This window comes from Populus trichocarpa, chromosome 1, assembly GCF_000002775.5.
Source record: "Populus trichocarpa isolate Nisqually-1 chromosome 1, P.trichocarpa_v4.1, whole genome shotgun sequence".
NCBI lineage: Eukaryota > Viridiplantae > Streptophyta > Magnoliopsida > Malpighiales > Salicaceae > Populus > Populus trichocarpa.
Window position 1 is genome coordinate 26,612,054 of NC_037285.2, and position 20,966 is coordinate 26,633,019.

At 35.2% G+C, this 20,966-nt stretch overlaps 3 protein-coding genes and 1 long non-coding RNA gene across 5 annotated transcripts; all 4 read left to right on the plus strand.

The window, feature by feature from the left end:
- The first annotated feature begins 312 nt into the window (after positions 1-312).
- On the plus strand, positions 313-4,831 carry LOC7478539 (cell division control protein 6 homolog B). The gene is made up of 17 exons (XM_024611742.2): positions 313-656; positions 771-861; positions 949-1,169; positions 1,565-1,639; positions 1,728-1,837; positions 2,057-2,163; positions 2,276-2,335; positions 2,549-2,622; positions 2,766-2,816; positions 2,902-2,951; positions 3,114-3,234; positions 3,481-3,570; positions 3,793-3,855; positions 3,936-4,031; positions 4,206-4,295; positions 4,394-4,519; positions 4,599-4,831. The coding sequence occupies exons 1-16, from the start codon at positions 453-455 to the stop codon at positions 4,424-4,426; spliced, it is 1,536 nt and encodes a 511-aa protein (XP_024467510.1). The 5' UTR covers positions 313-452; the 3' UTR covers positions 4,427-4,519; positions 4,599-4,831.
- A 1,148-nt stretch (positions 4,832-5,979) lies between these two features.
- On the plus strand, positions 5,980-8,238 carry LOC18095060 (anthranilate synthase alpha subunit 2, chloroplastic). Of its 2 annotated transcripts, none has more exons than XM_024605611.2 (3): positions 5,980-6,271; positions 7,739-7,923; positions 8,005-8,238. In XM_024605611.2, the coding sequence occupies exons 1-3, from the start codon at positions 6,067-6,069 to the stop codon at positions 8,209-8,211; spliced, it is 597 nt and encodes a 198-aa protein (XP_024461379.1). In that variant the 5' UTR covers positions 5,980-6,066; the 3' UTR covers positions 8,212-8,238. The 2 variants fall into 2 exon arrangements, with proteins under 2 accessions (XP_024461379.1, XP_024461382.1); XM_024605614.2 differs by having other exon boundaries at positions 8,016-8,238.
- Positions 8,239-8,487: 249 nt separating this feature from the next.
- On the plus strand, positions 8,488-9,185 carry LOC112328225 (pleckstrin homology domain-containing protein 1). The gene has a single exon (XM_024605621.2). It carries the CDS (start codon positions 8,607-8,609, stop codon positions 9,039-9,041), a length of 435 nt encoding a protein of 144 aa, XP_024461389.1. The 5' UTR covers positions 8,488-8,606; the 3' UTR covers positions 9,042-9,185.
- Positions 9,186-10,649: 1,464 nt separating this feature from the next.
- On the plus strand, positions 10,650-12,497 carry LOC127905017 (uncharacterized). The gene is made up of 2 exons (XR_008058619.1): positions 10,650-11,830; positions 11,917-12,497. It is a non-coding gene; the product is annotated as an uncharacterized LOC127905017 (long non-coding RNA).
- The last annotated feature ends 8,469 nt before the right edge of the window (positions 12,498-20,966 follow it).

Genomic DNA, 20,966 nt, shown 5'->3' on the forward strand with positions numbered 1-20,966 from the left:
ATAATATAATTATAATAATAATATAATTATAATAATAATAAAATTAAAAAATATGGGAAAGCTACACTATTTTCTCCACGCTTTTTAAAGTATGTTATAATAATTATAATATAATATATATATATATATATACAGAAAAAAGATTAAACGCATTGAATAAACAACATGGATCCTTGGAGTGGCTGTTTGTCCAGGCCCTGGTGAGGTGGTGCAGGTAAATGATTTAAATGGACCGAATCCAGCCCAAACACGAATTAAGGCAAGACTTTAAAAAAAAGAAGACCACTTATATATGCGCGGGAGACGAATTGTTACGGTTAAATTTCGCGCGAAAAGAATTTCGCCTAAAACCCTCCTCTGCCTTCTATTTATCCATCAACGCCTCACTATCTCTTCGTAAAATTATTTTTCAGTCTCTCTAAATCCTAAGAAGCACTTAAATTCAGTTAGTGATGCCGTCAATCGCAGGCTGCAGCTCTTCAATCATGGCCGTCAAATCGGACGAGATCTCTCGATCCAACGGTGAAACTACTCCTCAGAAACGGAGATTAAGATCTAACGCAGATCTAGTGATGCACGAGAGTCCGATTTCTTCTCCTTTGAAGCGGAAATCGCCTCGCCGATGCGTCGATTCGAGCCCTAACACTCCTACTAATGTGAGCTTTTGATTATTATTATAGATCTTAATTTCACTGTTAACGAATTGTTATATGCGTTTTCTGTTTTTGTTTGTAAGTGGTTAAAGTGTTTGATAATTTGCTAATTTTCAGGGAATTGAGAAACTAGAAAAGAAATGCAAATCGCCTGTGAAGAAAGAATTGTCAAATAATCTCAGCGAGAAACCAAATTGGAATCCAAGAGGTTTTTGCTTGATTAATTACCCACTTTTGGACAATAAATTTAAATTAATGTTTAGTTGAGCTTAATTTTGTTGTGGTTTAATTGTAGATGTAAAGCAAGTAAGCGTTGTGAAGGAGGTGTTGCATGTGTCGACAGCACCATCTAGTGCTGTGTGCCGTGAAGATGAGCAGAAAAGGGTCTTTGATTTCTGTAAGGCGTGTATAGAGCAGGAAAAGGCTGGGAGTTTGTATGTGTGTGGGTGCCCGGGGACTGGGAAATCATTGTCGATGGAAAAAGTGAAGCAGTGTTTAGTTGATTGGGCAAAAGAGGTAAGTAGAACTGAATTTATTGTTTTTAGAATAAATGATTTGGTTTCTTTTGAATAGATGTTGTGAATTTATTGAGTTAGGGTTGATTTTCTGTATATTGACATAAGAAAACAACATGGATGCTTGTAATCTCCCCTTTGTGCTGTGGTCTTTCCTTGCCTTTTTGACCTTTATACACCAATGAATTACGGTGCTTTTTACGCCAGTTTATTATTGTTTGTAGAAATGAACGAGTGGAAGAACTTAGGTCACTTAGTTTCTTGAACTCAATAACCGAATTATAGTAATTAATCGCCTTATAATGTGCGCTCCCAATGCTTTTCTTATTTTTTGCTTGTTGCTGTGCGTTTGCTTTTTCCTAATTGTCAATGCTCATCAAGTTATTATCCTATCAGGCTGGGTTTCAGCCTCCGGATGTACTGACCATGAATTGCACTTCATTAACAAAAACATCTGAAATCTTCAAGAAGGTATGGACGGACAGTTCTTTCCACTGAATGCAGTATAATAGCATATAGATGCTACCATGTTCGCTTATTAGCTGATTTGTCTTCTCAGGTGATGGAGAAAAACCAGCCGGGGAAGAAAATCAATGGATCTACCTCACCTCTACAACATCTCCAGAACTTGTATTCGCAGCAACAAAAGTCACTGGGCTCCAAAATGATGTAAGAATCATGTCATCGACACATAGGCTAATAAATTGCCATCTTTTTCTCAATTAAATGGGGGAGTGCAATTCACTGTCAAATGTACAGAATATACTGGTCTCAGTTATCCTCATGGACATGTAAAATGGGCCATGACGCATGCAAAATCTATTTGAATTAATGCGTTTTGCTGCATAATTTATTGGATTATACATGACTAAACTTCACCTGTTGCAGGCTTATAATTGCTGATGAGTTGGATTATTTAATAACCAAGGACCGTGCTGTCCTCTATGATCTTTTCATGCTTACAACTTTCCCATTTTCTAGATGCATATTGATAGGTAATATTCGTCACAAATTACTTATCTAATGGTTCTTCGCTTGGTCTTTTGGGTTTTAAGTCTGCTTACCACATTCAAACCAGAATTAACTCTTTAACCTTTGCTTTTGCAGGAGTAGCAAATGCCATTGACCTAGCAGATCGCTTTCTTCCGAGACTTAAGTCATTGAATTGTGAGTTCATTGGTTGCTTTCTTCAAGTTGATGAATTTTTTCTACATCCTCGTGCAGATGCTTATCCTTGATTCAATGTCATGAAATTAAGTTATTAGCATTTTTCATTTCAGCATTGATTGTTGTTCTGTTCACTCACTTGTCACTTACTAAGCATGAATTTGGGTTTGGTACTTACTGGTGGGTTCAAATGTGCATTCTTTCCTGTGGCAGGCAAACCTATGGTTATAACTTTCAGGGCCTATTCCAAGGATCAAATCCTCAGAATACTTCAGGAGAGGCTACTGGTAATTTACATCCTTGTGTTTCACTTTTCCTATATGCATGAGCCTGCTTTGTGTAACTCACAACAATACCTGCGAAATTTATAGTTTTTTAAATTATATGGATACATTGCTGACATGTAATAACTGTTGCTCTGCATCAACAGGCAGTGCCACACACGGTTTTTCACCCACATGCAATGGAACTTTGTGCCAGAGTAAGTCCCTTTTTTTTGGGTGCACTTTTGATGAATTGGTTTGCTTTTATACAATAGATCAATAGCCTTTCTTGACTTCTAACAGAAAGTTGCAGCTGCATCTGGAGACATGCGTAAAGCCCTTTGTGTTTGCAGGTCATTTTTTTCTCTCTTTTATCTATTTATTTAATAGTCTTCTTTTGCATTTATATTTCATGGCATAAGGCTTACCCTAATTCAAATTTCTGATGCATGCTTTTCCCAGTCGGGGCTTTGGAAGTGGCAGTGTGTATAACCTTTTTTAATTCTTTTTTTCAGGAGTGCAATTGAGATTCTAGAAGCAGAACTTAGAGAATCTACGAGCATTCTACCTTCTGATAAAGAATTGTCTCAACAAAAGACAGCTCCAGCTTGTATTAAAACACATGAAAATGACATCGTAAGTGCTTGCTCATATTGTCAATACTCTTGCATCAATTTTCAAGCATTAATTTTCATACATAATGCTATTAACTTATTGCAAGGCCACCTCATATTGTCAATACTCTTGCATTTCACTATGTAAAAGACTGTTGTGTTCTTTTCCAGTCTAATCATGCTATTGACTTGATAGTTCCAAATTAAATTAAGAAATTATCTTCTTAAAATTTTTTTCATGCTAAATGTCTCCCTGAACTTGTTATAGGTGAGGATTGATCATATGGCTGTTGCTTTATCAAAAGCTTTTAGGTCACCAACAGTGGACACCATACAGTCCCTCCCTCAGCATCAACAAGTAAGTTTGGGCCAGTAACTTTGTAATTATTGATTTGCAGATATCACTTGCATGATATATATGAATTTAACATGATGATTCTTTACCCGCTTTAGTACAGTGTAGTTCCTTTTGATTCTCATATAAAAAATGCAACCCATTTAGATTTCCTCTTTTCTTTGGGGGACCTGTTCTATTGTTCAAGTGTCAAGATTCCAGTGTTTAATGACATATGAACTGCAGATGATACTGTGCGCTGCTGTGAAGTTTTTCCGTGGAGGAAAGAAGGATACTACTGTAGGAGAGGTGTGCTTTCTTTACTTAAAATAATGATTAAGGAACTTCTAGCAGTTGTCACTGGTATTGAACTTGTCACATGGATACAGCTAAACAAATCTTACATGGAGATCTGCAAATCAACAATCATACCACCGGTTGGGATTTTGGAATTCTTGAGCATGTGCAGAGTTGTAGCTGACCAGGTACAGACAGAAAAATGCGTGTCAAGTTTTAGTTCATTCCTGAGTATTTTATTTACGTGAAGCAAAATCATCACTCATATAAAAGTGTGAATAGCAGAAAGGAACTAAAGCACATCATTTTTACTGAATAATGAGATTCACCAACAATGGCATGATATTGAGAACATTGTGCAGGGGCTTCTTAAACTAGGGCAGTCTCGTGATGATAAATTAAAGAGAGTAACCTTAAAAGTAGATGAAGCAGACATCACATTTGCATTGCAGGTATGGATTAAAAAAGAGAAGCTATTTATTTTTATTAGCTTATGCCCCCCCTAATCTTCATTTGGATTCTTATCATCTTAGCATGTGTGTTTGGTCAGGGAGTCCGAGTCTTCCGGAATTGCCTTCAGTGATGCTAATAATTGACGAGTACAAGGATTCTCTCTCTCTCTCTCTTCAACTTCATATTTGGTCGCTATTTATCAGAGGACTCCACCTATTCCAAGGTATGTAGCTGTTGATTTTGCGAACGTGATTTTGTAGTTCATTGTTTCTATAAGTTTTCATCGTGTATTTTTCTTTCAGAATCATGTTAAGGTGAATGCATGACTGGAGACATGCAAAGAGCTAAGAGAGATAGCAGACCTGGATTGCGTAAACCGTTTTATTTTCAACCAAAATGAGAGTTGCCATTTACAGGAATATCGACAGGAAAAGGACTGATTCAGTACAGATTTATAGTAGTATGTAAATTAAGTCACTGCTTTTACAATAGCTGTATTACATTTTATGACGTTAGTGGAAAGATTTTTTGATTCTGACCCCCCCCCCCTGCAATAACGAAGGGAAAAGCTTCTTTTTTTGTTTTATTGTACATATAATATAATTTGTTTTAAAGGAATTAAAATATTTAACCAAATACATTTCATTATTTAATAAAGAAATTCTAGATTAAAAGAAATCTGTTTTAAAAATACCATGACATGCTACGATCATCATCACAAATACTAACTCAGATTAAAGGGTTTGAAACAGATAAAGGCAAGTTTGTATTTAAGTCTTAAAAGTATTTTAAAAAAAAAATTAATTTTTTTTCATTTTAAATTAATATTTTTTTTATGTTTTTATATTATTTTGATGTGTTGATGTTAAAGATATGTTTTTAAAAAATATATTTTTTTAATGTATTTTTAAATAAAAAACATTTTAAAAAACAATTACAACCACACTTCCAAACTCTATGAAATAATTAACTTTCAAGGAAAAAAAAGTTGTTTGTTCAATATTTTATTTTTCTTTTCCTTACATGAATAAGCTCTAGCTTAATTTTAAAAAAGAATATCAATTAAATATAGGAGTATAAAAACTTCAAAAAACTCAATAAACTTCAAATTAAGGTTGCGTTTGTTTTTCATAAGCTTGTGTTTCGTAAAATTTTGTTTGTTTTTGTAATTCAAAAGCACTTTTGAAAAAATTTAAAATTTTTTTATTTTTTTTTGCTTCAAATTGATATATTTTTGGTGTTTTAAATCATTTTGATACGCTGATATCAAAAATAATTTTTAAAAAATAAAAAAAATATTATTTTAATGTATTTTCAAGTAAAAAACACTTTAAAAAACAACCGTAACCACACTTTCACCGAATATTTTATACATATTTTTTGCTATACATAAACTTTAATTATAATTTTTACCAAACAAATATCTAAATCTAACTAACTATAACTAATCATATTTTTTTTAAAATTTATTTTTCTAAAATTATAATTATAAAAAATACCTAAAAAAACAAACAAATATCTATTTTAGCTTGCACGGAATTTTATTTCTGTAACATATACATAAAAAAATATTAAAACTCTCAAGTTAAAATCATTGTTTTTACCATAATTCAGTGTAAACTTTACCGTATCTAGCTCATTAGCTTTTTAGGCGAGGCATTTTAGTAATTTACCATAAGGTTCTTATCGAGGAACAATAACATCTGTCAATTAATTCAAACTTGCAAAGAAAAGAAAGACAAGACGCCCTGCTTTGAATTCTCTGCCGCCATGGGCGAAGTCTCTCGGTTTACCTTTTCTCTCTCTGACAAATGCTCTTTGAAGCCCGTGGACAAAACCCTTGCTGTTACTCATCGTCTGCTTCCGCTAAATCTCCGCTTGCCTGCAACTTCCCCCGTTAATCTCAACGTTAGACTCTCAATCTCAAGCTCAAGCTCGCGTGGCTGTACGCTCAAATGCTCAGCTTCAACACCTGGTACCTAATTCTCACTTTCACTCTCTAAATTGCTTTGTTTTGCTTGTAGTTATTTTTGTGGCTTTTGATGAAATGATGGAAAAGACAATGAATTGTACTGTTTGGTTGTCAAGAAATGGAGGGAAAGGAAACGAAATTTAGCAAATTTGGCGGGGCCTGAACTCAGATGGTGGGAAAATCTATGGCCTTCAGTGAAGACACCCTGTAATCCAGAAAAAAGATGGTGGCTTGGGGTGCAGTGACTTGGAAACTTTTGATTTGAGTCTTTTAGCCAAGCAGGAGAGGAGGATTTGACAACCCTTCTTCATTGTCTGTTTGGGTTTGAAAGAGAATACCCTTCCTTATGCGTCGTTGTTGATTGAAAATTTTGGATGTAAACTATCTTTTACTTGGGCAAATTTTGGGATTCGCAGCTGCCTAACAAAATCAAACTTTTTTGTTCTGTCACGATATTCTCCCAACAGCACAAGCTTTATGCAGGAGGGGTATTAGTGTTAATTGTTGTTGCAGCTTGCGTGGAAGATCAGACGAGTACCATGTGCATGCGTCTTTTGAATGTGTTCATGGAAGAGTTACTTGATTGGTTTCATCTCTGAGGATGGTGCCTGCTTATTTTTATGCTCTTAATGTAATGCAACTTTTCCTTCAGAATCGGGATTTCTTAGATCATAATTGTTTGGAATTTTTTTTTGTTACCTTTCGGTTTATTTGGGTGAAACAAAATAATCTACTCCATGCCAAACCTGTCAAAAATCTCCCATCCAACAGGAATTTTATGGGTTCTCATGCTTCTGAGTTTCATGCAATGGTTCTGTTTCACTCTCAACCAAGTAAGTAATCATGTATCTGCTGTCAATGATTGGCAGCCGCCTTCAGATCCTTATATGAAGATGAGTGTTGATATTTTCAAGCCTGACAGGAGGAGGTGCTGGGGTGTTTTTTTTTTCCTTTCTTTTTGGAAAGTACAAATGTGAACTTATGGCAAGAAGGTCACTTCATGAAGCCTCTGTCTTGGATCCAGCAATTATTGATGCTTATTCTGTGAAGGAGGATTTGGTTTTGCTGCTGATTGTGGTTTTCAAGATCCAATCATCTGGAATCTCATTCAAGTGATCCATGCAATGCAATAAAGGCTCATTCATTGGAAGATTTTCTGATCTCTCTGTGATTTATAAGGATATTAGTGCTATTCTCAGTAGGTTTCTTCATTCGCACTTTATCCTTTCTCCTCCTTCTAGCAGTAGAGCTGCTCATCTTTGGGTTAGACATGCTAACACTGTAACCGATTGTATTAATTGGATGGAAGTTTTGTCCAATGTTCCTTACCTCTACGGTGTACTATCTTCTGACTGTACTAGTTATTTATTAATTTTATGATGTGGTCATCGTTTTTCTTCTTCTTCTTCTTCTTCTTAAAAAAGAAGAAGAAGAAGTGAGTGCTAATCGTTATGTTTGAACTCTTTCCAGATAACCAGGTAGCAAGATTTCAAGAAGCTTCAATGAATGGGAATTTAATTCCTCTATACCGATGTATATTCTCAGATCACTCAACTCCAGTGCTTGCTTACAGATGTCTGGTTAGGGAAGATGATAGGGATGCTCCAAGCTTTCTGTTTGAATCGGTTGAGCCTGGCTTGGATGCTTCAACAATTGTATGGCCTTCAACTTTCACTGTTGTTATATTTGTGAAAATGCATGTTTATGTAATGTGTTGCTTTTGGTCAACATGTTAGGGGCGATATAGTGTCATAGGAGCTCAACCAAGTATGGAAATTGTGGCCAAAGAAAACATGGTTACAATAATGGACCATTATGAAGGTCGTCGGAGGGAGGAGATTGTGGAGGATCCAATGGAGGTTCCTAGAAGAATCACGGAGGGCTGGAAACCACAATTTATTGATGAGCTTTTTAATTGCATTTTAAAAGTTTGTTCAACTTAAAATATAATTAAAATGTTGTTTTTTTTAGTACTTTCTAATAATTTTGATATATTTATTTAAAAAAATAAAAAAACATTTTAATATATTATCAAATAAAAATACCTTTTTTAAAAAATCATCATCACAGTCCTAAAAACACACTAATTTTTTCGAACCATAGCAAATGAATTGCGAAAGCATAAAAACAGTGGACTAATTTGTAAAATTAGTGAAGATGAAAATCCCTTGGATGCAATTTGAATTTAAAGAAGGGAAAAAATTATAAACGACCTCGTTTTAACCCTCGATGACAGAGTTAAACAAAATTAAACAGAATCGCGTCTCTCCTTCTCCTGTTTTTCTCTTCTCTCTTCGATCCTGTCACCTCCAATCCCAGAAAAGAAAAGAAAAAAAAAATGGAGTCCCTCTTGCGATCCTTAACGGGTCAAGACCCAAACCCGGACGACTACAGAAACATCGACTTCTGGTCAGACCCAGAACGTTCAGGCTGGCTAACAAAGCAAGGAGACTACATAAAAACCTGGCGTCGCCGCTGGTTCGTTCTCAAACAAGGGAAACTTGTGTGGTTCAAGGATCGAAACGTGACACGGGGGTCAATTCCCCGTGGGGCGATCCCCGTGGGCAAGTGCTTGACCGTGAAAGGTGCAGAAGATGTGCTTAACAAACCTTATGCGTTTGAGCTTTCGACGAGCCAAGAAACAATGTTTTTTATAGCAGATTCGGAGAAAGAAAAAGAAGAGTGGATCAATTCGATTGGGAGGTCAATTGTTCAACAATCTCGGTCTGTTACTGATTCTGAGGTTGTTGATTACGACAGCACTCGCTGCTGATTACTTTGTTTTTGTTGTATCAAATAAAAAAAAATTAGTTAGCTAAACTCTATACCATGTTTGTTTTTGTTGTTCCTACTGTTGTGTATGTAATAATAAATCTTGGGGTATTTCTTTAGTTTAATTTGAAGGGTTTGCATGATTGATTGTGGTGTTTCCTTTAATTTTTTTGCAATTGAATTTGGATACTTATTTTGTGACTCAACTTCGTTGTTTGATTGTCATTATTGAGTGCATAGGTGATTTCATGAGTGTTAGAAATTCAGTCAAAAAGGAACTACTGGGATTTGGATCTTGTTGATTTGTTTTTAAAAAATTTATTTGTTTACTTGAGAATGAGTGCCTGTGTTCTCTGTTAATTCATTAAAAAGAGCCTGCATTTCTAGTTAGTTTATGATGTCGGTGCTATTCTTTGGTGGGTGATTTTGTGAAGGGATTTGTTTAGAATTCATGGTATATTATTATGCACATGAAGACTGTAGGGCTTTGGTGAGATTTTTGTTTACAATTGGAAGAAATTGAAATACATTACTAGAGATTGGAGTTTGGTTCCTGACAACAACTTTTTTCTGGACAAGTAGGTCAGATTATGCAGACTGATGATGAACTTCTTAGTTCTTCAAAATGCAGTTGAACACTCAAGTACATTATATTACTGATTCTGTTAAATCATTGAAATTCTTTATGTAGGTGTCATGAGGATCCGGTGGGAGTTTAGATTCCTGAAAAGGGTTTAGGAAACCGTGATGATCTAATATACTAAGCTTTATGTGAAAAAAACTGATATTGGAAACATATGCTTTGATCCAGTATGTTTTACAGCTGAACTCATCATCTACCCGCAAACTCTGATGTCCTAGCTCAGACCATAGCAGCAAGAACAACCTCAACTTTCAAGCACGGCAGTTTTGCTAGTTGATTGAATTCAGTTTCAGTCCCAGTAAGCCTGTTACCTGATTGAATCCAACTGGCCTTGCTTGATTCAACTTTGGACTTGATAGGCTTGGGTTTCTGCTGGTAATTTTAGTCCTCTTCTACACTAGCTCTACGCACAAGTTGTGGATCTTTTGTTTGAAAGTACTTGTTCTGCCTTAGCCTTTCTGACATGCCATCGCTGGATGTCCTGGGTAGAGGACTCTGCCGCAGCCATACACAATAAGCATTTGCAACTTTTGTTACCGTGAGGACGTGCAATTTTACCATGGGATTATAACTTGACTTGCATTTTTGCTGATTCATTAAGGCTTTAAGGAGTTAGCAAGCTAGATTGTTGCCAAAAGCTAAATGATTGTTTTTGCCTCCAGATTCTTTGAAGGTAGTTCAAATTTCTTGATCACGTTTGTCCTTCCAAGTGCAGCCACATCTCAAAGCTCCCATTAGGAAGCTCAATGCAGTTGGAAGGTTCAGTAACTAAACTGCAATAGTTTCTTCACCAGGACCATTACTTACTTTATATATACTGTTGAAAGTAGTTGAAGTTTTAAAGAGAACCCAGTATCCAGCAACATGAAACGAGATTGATCTGATAGATGAAGTGCCGTCTATCCAAATTCAAGGTTTCTTAGTAATGGACGATATGTCTACAAAAAAAATACCCTAGGAAAAAACATAAACCCCTACTACCCAGCAATTGAAGTTTTTTTTTTTTTTTTCCCATATTCTGAACCCTAAGATTCTTTACCAAGCACCAAAACAAGGAAAGATCAAGCTAAAAATCCTGGTAAAGATCCTTCAAACTCTCAAGCCCGTTAAGATTAACAGAAAATCAAACCAACAAGCTCTGCTTGATATGCCACGTGTCAAAAACCCACCACTTGATGTTAGATCCGCAACCTTCTCATTCCTTAGCCTTCCCAAATTGAATATAATACAGCCTCCGCGCTCTTTACAGATACTAAACGTCTCTTCTAGTTCAACAAGACCCAAGCTTGTGTTAGCAATGGAGACTTTAACTAGCTTGTCCGCTAAGGTCTTTACAAAAAAACAATAAAACAACTCTATCACCATCAAGATCAGCTCTGCTTGGTCGACATGATTTTGGTTTTTCTCCGTCTCCAAATCTAAAGAGACTACATTTTAATCATTTGATTTTGTTTTGACGCAGAGATGCTCCATTGTTGGTCCTGAAATCTAACCCTGCAACTGATGCAGAGGTACCTTATTTCTTTAATGATTTCTTTTATTTTCATTTCATTGTGTATTTATATTTTTATTTATATCATTTTTTCCTCTGAACAATAAACAGAATTCGTGTGTGTGATAAAAAACAAAACTCATAACTTTCATATATGAGCATGCATGAATGCATAAAAATCTATAGTTAATCATGGATCACTTCCGTTTCCTGGATTATAAATTATCAAGAGGAAACATGACAGGATCTCTTAGTCCGATTTCCCTCTAAAGATACTCACAGATTCAATGTTAACGAAGAGTACTCGCTATAATAGTCTTATAGAAGAGTCAGCTGATGTGAAGAACTTGAAAGTCATAATTGTGATTATCAAATAAAGAAAAGGTGCACTAAATTCTACGTTCCCAAGTGGTATCAAGGGTCCAACAATGCAGTAGTATAAGATCACCCTTCAAGTTTTGTTCCAAATTTGTAAATGAGCCTTGCTCTTGCTCCAGAGAGGTCACTTTTAAGATCAAGATAAGGCTGGAGTTCTTTTTATCATAGCTTAGGAGCTTAATTGAGTTCATTCAAAAAGCTTCATCTCGATTGATTTAAATTTTCAAATAGGTCTTGAATGGCTTCGACACTGCAGTATCCTGGAACCAAAAAATAAGTAAGTTACACTGTTCCATATTCTTCGATCCAAGTTTGTGCTTACTGTGATTTCAAAACAATGATTGTAGCTTCTCTGCTTCTCAGCACCGGCAAAAACTGTTCATGTGAAGTTCTAGTTGCAGAAGGAGTGTGTATTCGGTGAGCAATTTCTCCTAGTTGGGGAAGATCGAATGGTTGGTCTGTGGGATCCATCAAGTGCCATACCACTCAACGGGTCAGAGGGACACACATGGAGTGTTGAGCTGGTAAGGAGGAACTATCAAAAAAGCTATTATACTGGTATTCGATAAGATATACAGAATCTGGATTCTGGCAGGATGTACGCGTCAATTTGACGATGCAATACAGGTTTATTCTTAAAAGAAGCACAGGAGAAATCGCTTGGCAGCCTGGCCCAGACAGAACTTTCAAGACATGGGAAAGCAATAACAGTATGGTGATTGCTGAGGATTGGGAAAATGCTGGAGCTCAAAAAGTTATTGAGGAGCGAGTTATCAATACTCCAGATTTGGAGCCTGTTGTTGCTGTAAATGTTTCCCATAGAGGGGAGGAAGTTACACCTGATTTCAACAAGGATATAATGCTTTCAGGGCTGTTGAATCCTATAACAGATTGTGCAGAACAAAACGTAAAGAAAGACAAGTCGTGTGGAAGATTGAATTTTATTGATTGCATAACCCTAGAGTTTTTGTTTAACAGAAAAACAATCAAATCTGCTGATCACATAACAAAATTCTAATAACAAAACAAGAAAATAATAACATAATTTACTCTTAAAGACTTGGTCTTCATGTAGAAATATTCCAACTAATCTTCTCCTCAGCAACCCTCCTAATCTTTTGCAGCTTTTAAGATATTTTTTCAACACTCCTTATCTAATGGCAGCGGCAGACACCTAGCTTACTTTTTAATTCTTCAAAATTCGCTTTTGAAAGAGCTTTAGTTAACACATCTACAATTTGATCATTAGTTCGACAAGAAAGCTGAATAACATCACCTTCTTTCTGGACTTCTCTAAAAAAATACAATTTGATTTTAAAATGCCTAATCTTGCAATGGAAAACATGATTATTTGCAAAAGAAATTGCAGTCTGGTTGTCAACATAAATCCGTGTTGGCTCAAGTTGATCCATATGCAAATCTACAAGTATTTTCTTGATCTAAATTGCTTGATTTACAGCAGTAATAGCTGCTATATATTCAATCTCAGCTGTGCTTTGAGCAATAACGTCTTGCTTTCTTAAACACCAAGAGAACATTCTTGATCCAAAGCTGAAACAATAGCTTGTAGTACTTTTTATATCATCCACAAATCCTGCCCAGTTATTGTCAAAATAGTCATGAAGCATAAAATTATGAAGATGAGAAAATTTTATACTACAGTTTATAGCACCCTTGATATATCTTACAATCTTTTTGGTAGCTTGAAAATGTAATTCACTAGCATAATGCATGAATCGTGAGAGCAAATTTACTGCAAAAGTAATATTAGATCTTGTTGCTCTAAAATACATCAAACACCCCATTAAGCTCTTGTATTAACCTTCATTAACTTTGTTTGCTCCATCATCCTTGATGAATTTTTCCTTCAGATTCATAGGAGTGCTTGTGCTTTTGCATTTATCCATGTGAAACTTTTTCAGTATCTCCCTAACATATTTCTTTTGACATATGAAGATTCCATCATCGCTTTGCTTCACCTCCATTCCTAGAAAATAGGACATCAAACCAAGGTCTGTCATCTCAAATACTTTGAGCATTTCAACCTTGAACTTTTCTATCAGTTTCTCATCACTTCATGTTACAAGCAAATCATCAACATAAATAATACAATAATTAAATTTGTATATGTTCCCTTTACATATAAAGTGGCCTCACTTAGACTTTTAACAAAGCCAAATTTATGAAAATATTCATCAATTCTGCTATACCATATCCTGGGAGCATGTTTAAGACCATATAATGTCTTATTTAACAATTATACTTTTTGCTCTTGCCTCTTGGCTTTAAAACCTTCTGGTTGCTCTATAAAAATATCCTTTTACAGATAATCATTGAAAAAAAAAAAGATTTTACATCTAACTGATAAACTTTCCAACCTTTCTGTGTTGACAATGCAAATAGCATTCTGATTGTATCAAGCCGTGCTACAGGTGCAAAAGTTTTTGAGAAGTCCACTCCAAATACTTGAGCATAACCCTTCACAACCAATCTAGCCTTGTATTTGTTTATAAAACCATCTACATTAAGTTTGGTTTTATAAACCCACTTCAATATTAGGCCTTTTCTATAGAGGTTTGTCCACCAACACTTAGGTATCATTCTTTTCAATCATTTTAAGCTCCTATTTCATTGGTTTAATCCATTCATCATTCTTTACTGCCTCTTCAAACTCTGCAGGCTCACAAACAACAATGTTACTTCTTTCATAAACATCAGATAAATATCTTGTACCTTTGTTTGGCTCATCATCAATACTGTCAACAACTTTCCAAGTTGATGATTCCTCCTTCTCTTCTGGTTCCTTCCATTTCCATTGTTTGTCTTCCATAAAGTTACTAGAATTTTTCCATTTTATGGTTGGAAAATTCTGTAGGCTTTGGATGGATTTCTGTATCCAATGAATACTTCTAGTTTAGCCTTTATATCCAGCTTATCTCTTTTAACTTGTACATAAGTAAAACAAAGGCAACCAAAAGCTTTAAAATGTTGCAGGTTTGGTTTGTATCTACACCAAGCTTCAAATGAGGTTCTTTTTTGCAAAGCATTGGTTAACATCCTATTCAGTAGATACACTGTTGTGTTTGCAACCTCAACCCACAGTTTATTTGGTAGCTCTTTTTCATGCATAATGCATCTAGTCATCTCCATGATGCTCATGTTTTTTCTTTCATTCACACCATTCTATTGTGGTGTGTATGGTGTTGTAAGTTGGTGTTCAATGCTAGATTCATCATAAAATTATTGAAATCTTTCACCAATATATTCCTTCCCATTGTTAGACCTTATAGTCTGTATCCTGTGGTCACTTTGATTTTCCACCCATGTTTTATACTTCCAGAATACATTAGCAAACTCATATTTTAAATTTAAGAAAATAAATCCAACAAAATTAGGAATAATCATCTATAAAGATTTTATAGTATCTACTACCATTTAGTGAAGCTGTTTATATGTTGCTCTTTATGTACTTTGAGGAAAAGGTTTTCTAGCCTGCTTTCCATATTGACAAGCTGCAAAATTTGTTAATCTATTCTCCAGCCAAGGAACACCTCTCACAAGATTATATCTCTGCATGTATATCGGTCCAGCATGATGAAAATGCCTAAGCCTTCGATGCCACAATTCTTCATTGTCTGTATTTATGGCAAAAGCAATCTGCTCCTCCTTTATAAGGTTTAGAGCAAAACCTTTTTGTCCCATTTTCACCTTGAATACATTGTTGACTTGTTGTCTTTGATCAAGCACAATTTGTCTTCAAATATGACTTTGTAACCCTTCTCCATAAGTTGTCCAAATATGAATTTGAAACCCTTCTTTATAAGTTATCCAACACTTAGCAAACTCTAATCAATGTTAGGTATATATAAAACATCTGAAATGTATTTCAAACTTGACAGGCTGTTTATAGCAACAATTCCTTTGCATTTGACTGAAATATAATCACCATTTCTAATTTTGACTTTGGAAATAATAGTTTTTTCAAGCTTCTTGAACAACTTCTGATTATTTGTCATATGGTTTGTGCAACCACTATCAATCAGCCATGAATCACATGATCTACTGCTTGTTGCAAAGCATGTTGTAACAAACAATTGTTCCTCTTCATGTTGTTCAGCAACATGATTTGTTTTTTCTTTATGTTGTTGTGATCTGCAGATTATTTCCACATTTCCTACATTTAATATCTGGTCTCTACCAACACTTTCTCTGCTATATATATATATATATATATATATAGTAAGGACATGGTGGATATGATTTCACCTTGATTCTGTCATTTCAACTTCTTTTTTTTCTTGTTGAATCTCTTGTCTTTTTCTCCTGAGTGTTGAGCCCTTGCACAAATTCCTCATGTCTCATCAATTTTCTTTGCCTTTATGCCTGTAATGCATTTACCAATTCTCCTAGGGATATATCGGTTAAGTCTTTTGACTTTTCTAATGAAGAAATCCTTTACTTATATTTTTCAGGCATGGTTACCAATATTTTTTGCACAATTCAGTCATCAGGAAATTCCTTTCTTAGCAATCTCACCTTGTTTATTATGCTTAGTAACTTGTCAAAATAGTCTTTGATGCTTTCTGTCTCCTTCATCTTTTGCATTTCTAATTCTCTGATTAAGTTGAGTATTGCATACTTTTAGTTCTTTCATTGCTCTGGTATTTCTTTTTAAGATAGTCCCATATATCCTTTGCAGACTCCAAATTCATGATTTTTGTGAATATTGTGTTTGACACAGCAGCATATATGCAGGCTTTAACTTTGAACTTCCTTATCTTCTTTTCCTTGTCAATCTTTAGTTGAGCTACTGTTGGATTTGCAGATAAATCAGGAACAATATAATTTTCTTCTACAACCTCCTAAAGATCCAATGCTTCAAGATGAATTGTCATTCTAATAGCCGCAACTTCATAGTTTTCACCATCAAACAATGGTGGTGAACCATGTGAGATGGTTGAATTAATTTTCATTGCTTTAGTGTTTTTTTTGGTTTTGTATTTGTGGTTTGGTTTGTATTTTTAGGTTCTCTTAATTCACAAGTCCCTCAAGATGATTTAAGCTTTGATACCAATTTGTTGAATCCTATAACATATTGTGCAGAACAAAACGTAAAGAAAGACAAGTTGTGTGGAAGATTGAATTTTATTAATTGCATAACAAATTATTAATAACAAAACAAGAAAATAATAAAGAATTTATTTTTAAAGACATGGTCTTCAAGTAGAAACTTTCTAGCTAATCTTCCAGCTAATCTTCTAGTCAGCAACCCTCTTGATCTTCTGCAGCTTTTAATTAAGGCATTCTTTCAACAAGGTCAAATTGCCTCAGCAGAAGATCAATCAAACGGTAAGTATGTGGTCGGCAATGGTTTTTCTTATCCAGGGGAGGGCACATCGTTAAAGCAAACATAAAACGTGAGGCACCAGCAGACAACAATAAATGCACAACTCTTACTAGCAAGAACACAGTAACAATGGAGGACAAAGAAGCCTTGTTGACTTATGAACAAGGAACTGTTTTTGTACCTGGTTTGAATTCCTTCACAAGCAGTTTCTACTGAAGAAGCACTTTCCAAGGAACTGGCTCCAATCTTTTCTGAAACCTTCATTGGAATCTTACAAGCTAACCCTAGAATGTGCCTGGGGTAACTTTTGGACGAACCAAAATTTTATCATTCCCCCCCAAACCCCTGCTTTTGGGAGCGATAATCCATGCATTCTCCCTTTTTATCGGGACTGAATTATGTAAATATGACATTTGTTTGAATTGTGATCATATTGAATAATGCACTTGCCACCCCTCATTAAAGCAGCATGATTGCTGTATGATGTGTTAACTGTTATGCTACTGAATTTGCTGCTCGATGGACACATGTTAAGGTTGTGGACATCTTGCTGCTGAGATCCAGTCAGCAATTCGTTAACTGGCCATTCCAGAATTTTCAAGAAATTGAACTCCTGTTTTTAGGGAGTCCACCTAAATTTATGTCGTCCTATATTCTAAAAGATCTAGCTCTATGACCCAAGGACTTGACTTCCTATCCAGGGAGGGAGTTCATATGCTTCAACAACAGCTGCGTGCCTAAACGGCTTGAAAAAACTTCCTATCATTTCATGCACCGGAATATCCCTTTCTCCTGTACTTCTAGGAGAACATTTCAAAATGTTCCGGCTGCTGGAATATGAATGCTTTCTGTTATGAAACATGATCTTCAGTCAGTACTGCTCCACTCTGGATCAAGTTCAAATCTTAAGGTTGATCGAAGAGGGCTTAGCTCTGTGCATCGCTATCAAATCGAGGGGCAGACTATTGCACCACTTTCATTTGTCATTTGCAGAATAACACAACCCATTCAACAAATTGCCCGAGGGTTTGCTCATTGATTTCGAGCAACTCTCTACTCATAAGCAAATTAAGAGACAGATAATTAAGGTGAAACGTGATATAACAATATTAATCTGATGAAGGCATATGAGCCTGTATAGAGCAATATCAGACGCGGGAAGTCAGTTTTCTAGTCCCCTTTAGTGACCTCCTGGAATCTTCTGATTGTTGAGATCTATTCACGTAACACGGATTATGAAGTCTACAAGCGATGCAGTTCATCAGCAGATCCTTGATGTCCTCTAACCAACATCCTAGATGAAGGTTGCACTCGGTCAAAAGGATTGTACCCACAAGCGTGCGTACTGAGAGCTTAACGGTAAGTAGTGTCATGGCAGTCAGTGAGGCCAAACTTTATTGGCCATTTGGTGGCCTGTGGAACACAATGAAATGGTACAGATACATGGTACATACAAGTCATCCATATCTTGCATGTCGATCCAAAATTACCTGTCAGTGTCGTGTATGCCTCTGAAAATTTTGAACCCATCATAGCACAAGTATCTATGGTAATTTTCACCCGAGAAATGATAAATAAAAATAAAACCTCCAAGAAAATTATGAGTCATCCAATCCTGATCTTAATGTAGGATCCAATAATGGACTGACCATCGGGTGGTTCAATTTTAAGCACTTGGAACTTGCAATAACTACACCAGCATGTTAACAGTAGCAAAAAGGGATCGAATGCCACCTTAATACAATGAACCAAAGTCAATTTACTTTCTACCTATCATAGATAAGAGAGATTGCCTTTTCCCTAAATGATGTTAAACTGTTTTACAAATCCATCCTTTTGAAACAATATATCATCAGACATTCTGTTCTGTCAAGCTGCAACGACTCAGATTTTGATGCAAAATCTCACAATAAAGTCCAGGATCAACCCTAGCACCCAAAACAAAAGCCATTCCCAGTCTCAGAAACCATTATAAGAATGACCTGGTTGCATACTAGCAGGAAAATTATCTCTCTGATTTACACCTGTGATCATCTCTTTCTCTTTGACAGTCAGAGGCAGGCAATTTGTCCGCTCGTCTCTTATCTTGCTCTTCTCTGAATTAGGACTTTGATTTATTCCTTCTTGATCTGTTTTCTTCCCTCGTATCATCATCTTCTCTTGACCTTGGTTCAATTTCATCACGATCATGCCTCCTCTATCTCTTTTCCTCCCTTCTGTAATTATCTTCTCTCAGACTTTGGCTCAGGTAAATCATCCTTGTGCCTTTTCAATCTAGTTTCATCTCTCTTATAATCATCTTCTCTTGGCTTTGACTCAAATTCATCATCTTCGAGCCTTCTTAATTTCTTGTCTTCCCTTCTGATATAAACTTCTCTCGGCTTTGTGCAATTTCATTATCATCATGCTTTCTTGGTCTCTTTTCCTCTCTCCTATCACTTTGTGTAGGGTGGCTCTCTTACTCTGAGGGCCTATCGTAGCTAGATCCTTCCTCGCTCTTCCTTGGGCCACCAAACATTTCATGTCCCCATTTAGAACTTTTATCTTGAGAACCCCAACCTGTGTTTGCAGCTCTCTAGATACAAAAGGGAAGGAAAGCATAAATACGTGAGCCAGCTATTTTAAAAAGCAAAATGAGTTGCAAGAACCTAATCTGCACAGCAAATTCAATGACCGCATCCCACAAAGTAATTTACACCAGTAATATTTTTTGGGTCCAAAAATGAACTAAAATCACAAATAATAAAGCAGATAAGAGGATCGAGCGATAAGTTCCAAATCAAATAAACAAATACCCAGCCAATAAAGAAGGTATGCAAACAGGAAGCAACTACAACTTGAAAAATTAAGATTAAAATTTTTATTAAAGGATAAAATTAAAATTTTATAAAAGAGGCAAGAAAAAAATGAAGAAAAACAATCAAGATCAAATTTGAAAAATTAAAAAAAAAGGAAAAAATTTTAGATTAAATGATGCAATTAAAAAAAACTTATAAAAGGACCCATGACAAAAATTAAAGAATCAAAAGAATGAAAATTGATACTCAAATATGAGGATTGTCTTGAAATTTTAAATATCATGCATGAATTCCGAGGGAGAAGAAAGAAAAAAGATAAAGAAAATAGCTCCACGACAATCCATCCAACACAATACAACACGTGCTACCTATGGAGGAAGGGGATGCCGCGGGCAATCAACTGACATGGTGGAAGTAGATTTTCAACCACCGAATTACTCTTCACACACCTTCAAAACTCCTTGGCACCTTTCACGCACTTCCATGGGGTGGGCATGCGCCTGACATGCTTGAATTTTTAATATTTTTTTAATTACTGTAAAAATCAATTTATCCCTCTACTTTTCTGATTATAATAAAAAATCTCAGATAAAAATACAAAAATACCCCCCAAAAAAACCTAAATTAATTTTGTCACCAAAAATAATTTAGTAAATTTATTGTGCTAAAAATATAAAATATCTCACTTCATATATATAAATTAAAAAAATTATTTTAATGCATTCTCAAACGAAAAACATTTTGAGAATAATCTTCACCACTGTCCTAAATACCCCAAGGGAGTTTAAGAAGAATTCAAAAAAACTTCGGCTGATAATTGTTGCTCGTGGCGCAGTCAACTAGTGATGCCTCCAATGAGTGTTTAAGATTATGGTGCAGGGTATTTTTTTAAAAATAATTTTTTTCTTGAAAATACATAAAAATAAATGTTTTTATTTTTTTTATTTTTAACATCAGCACATTATAAACAACTAAACAAAACATTAATTTAATATTTTTCAAGTCAAAAAAACTTTTAAAAAACATTTAAAAACATAAACAAAAATCATGTCAAACACTCATTTAAATCCAAGACATCAATAACATTTCTCCTACTTGTGTCCCTAAAAAAGATATTTTTAGTTTTTTTTTTAAATGGCTAGATTAGAATTTATCCATAAGTGGGGTATTTCTGTTTTTCGTTTTCTTTTCAATTTCAACTTAAAAATATTATCAAACTAGGTTACATGTAATGAATTCAGATTTTTGATGATGAATTTAGAATTAGA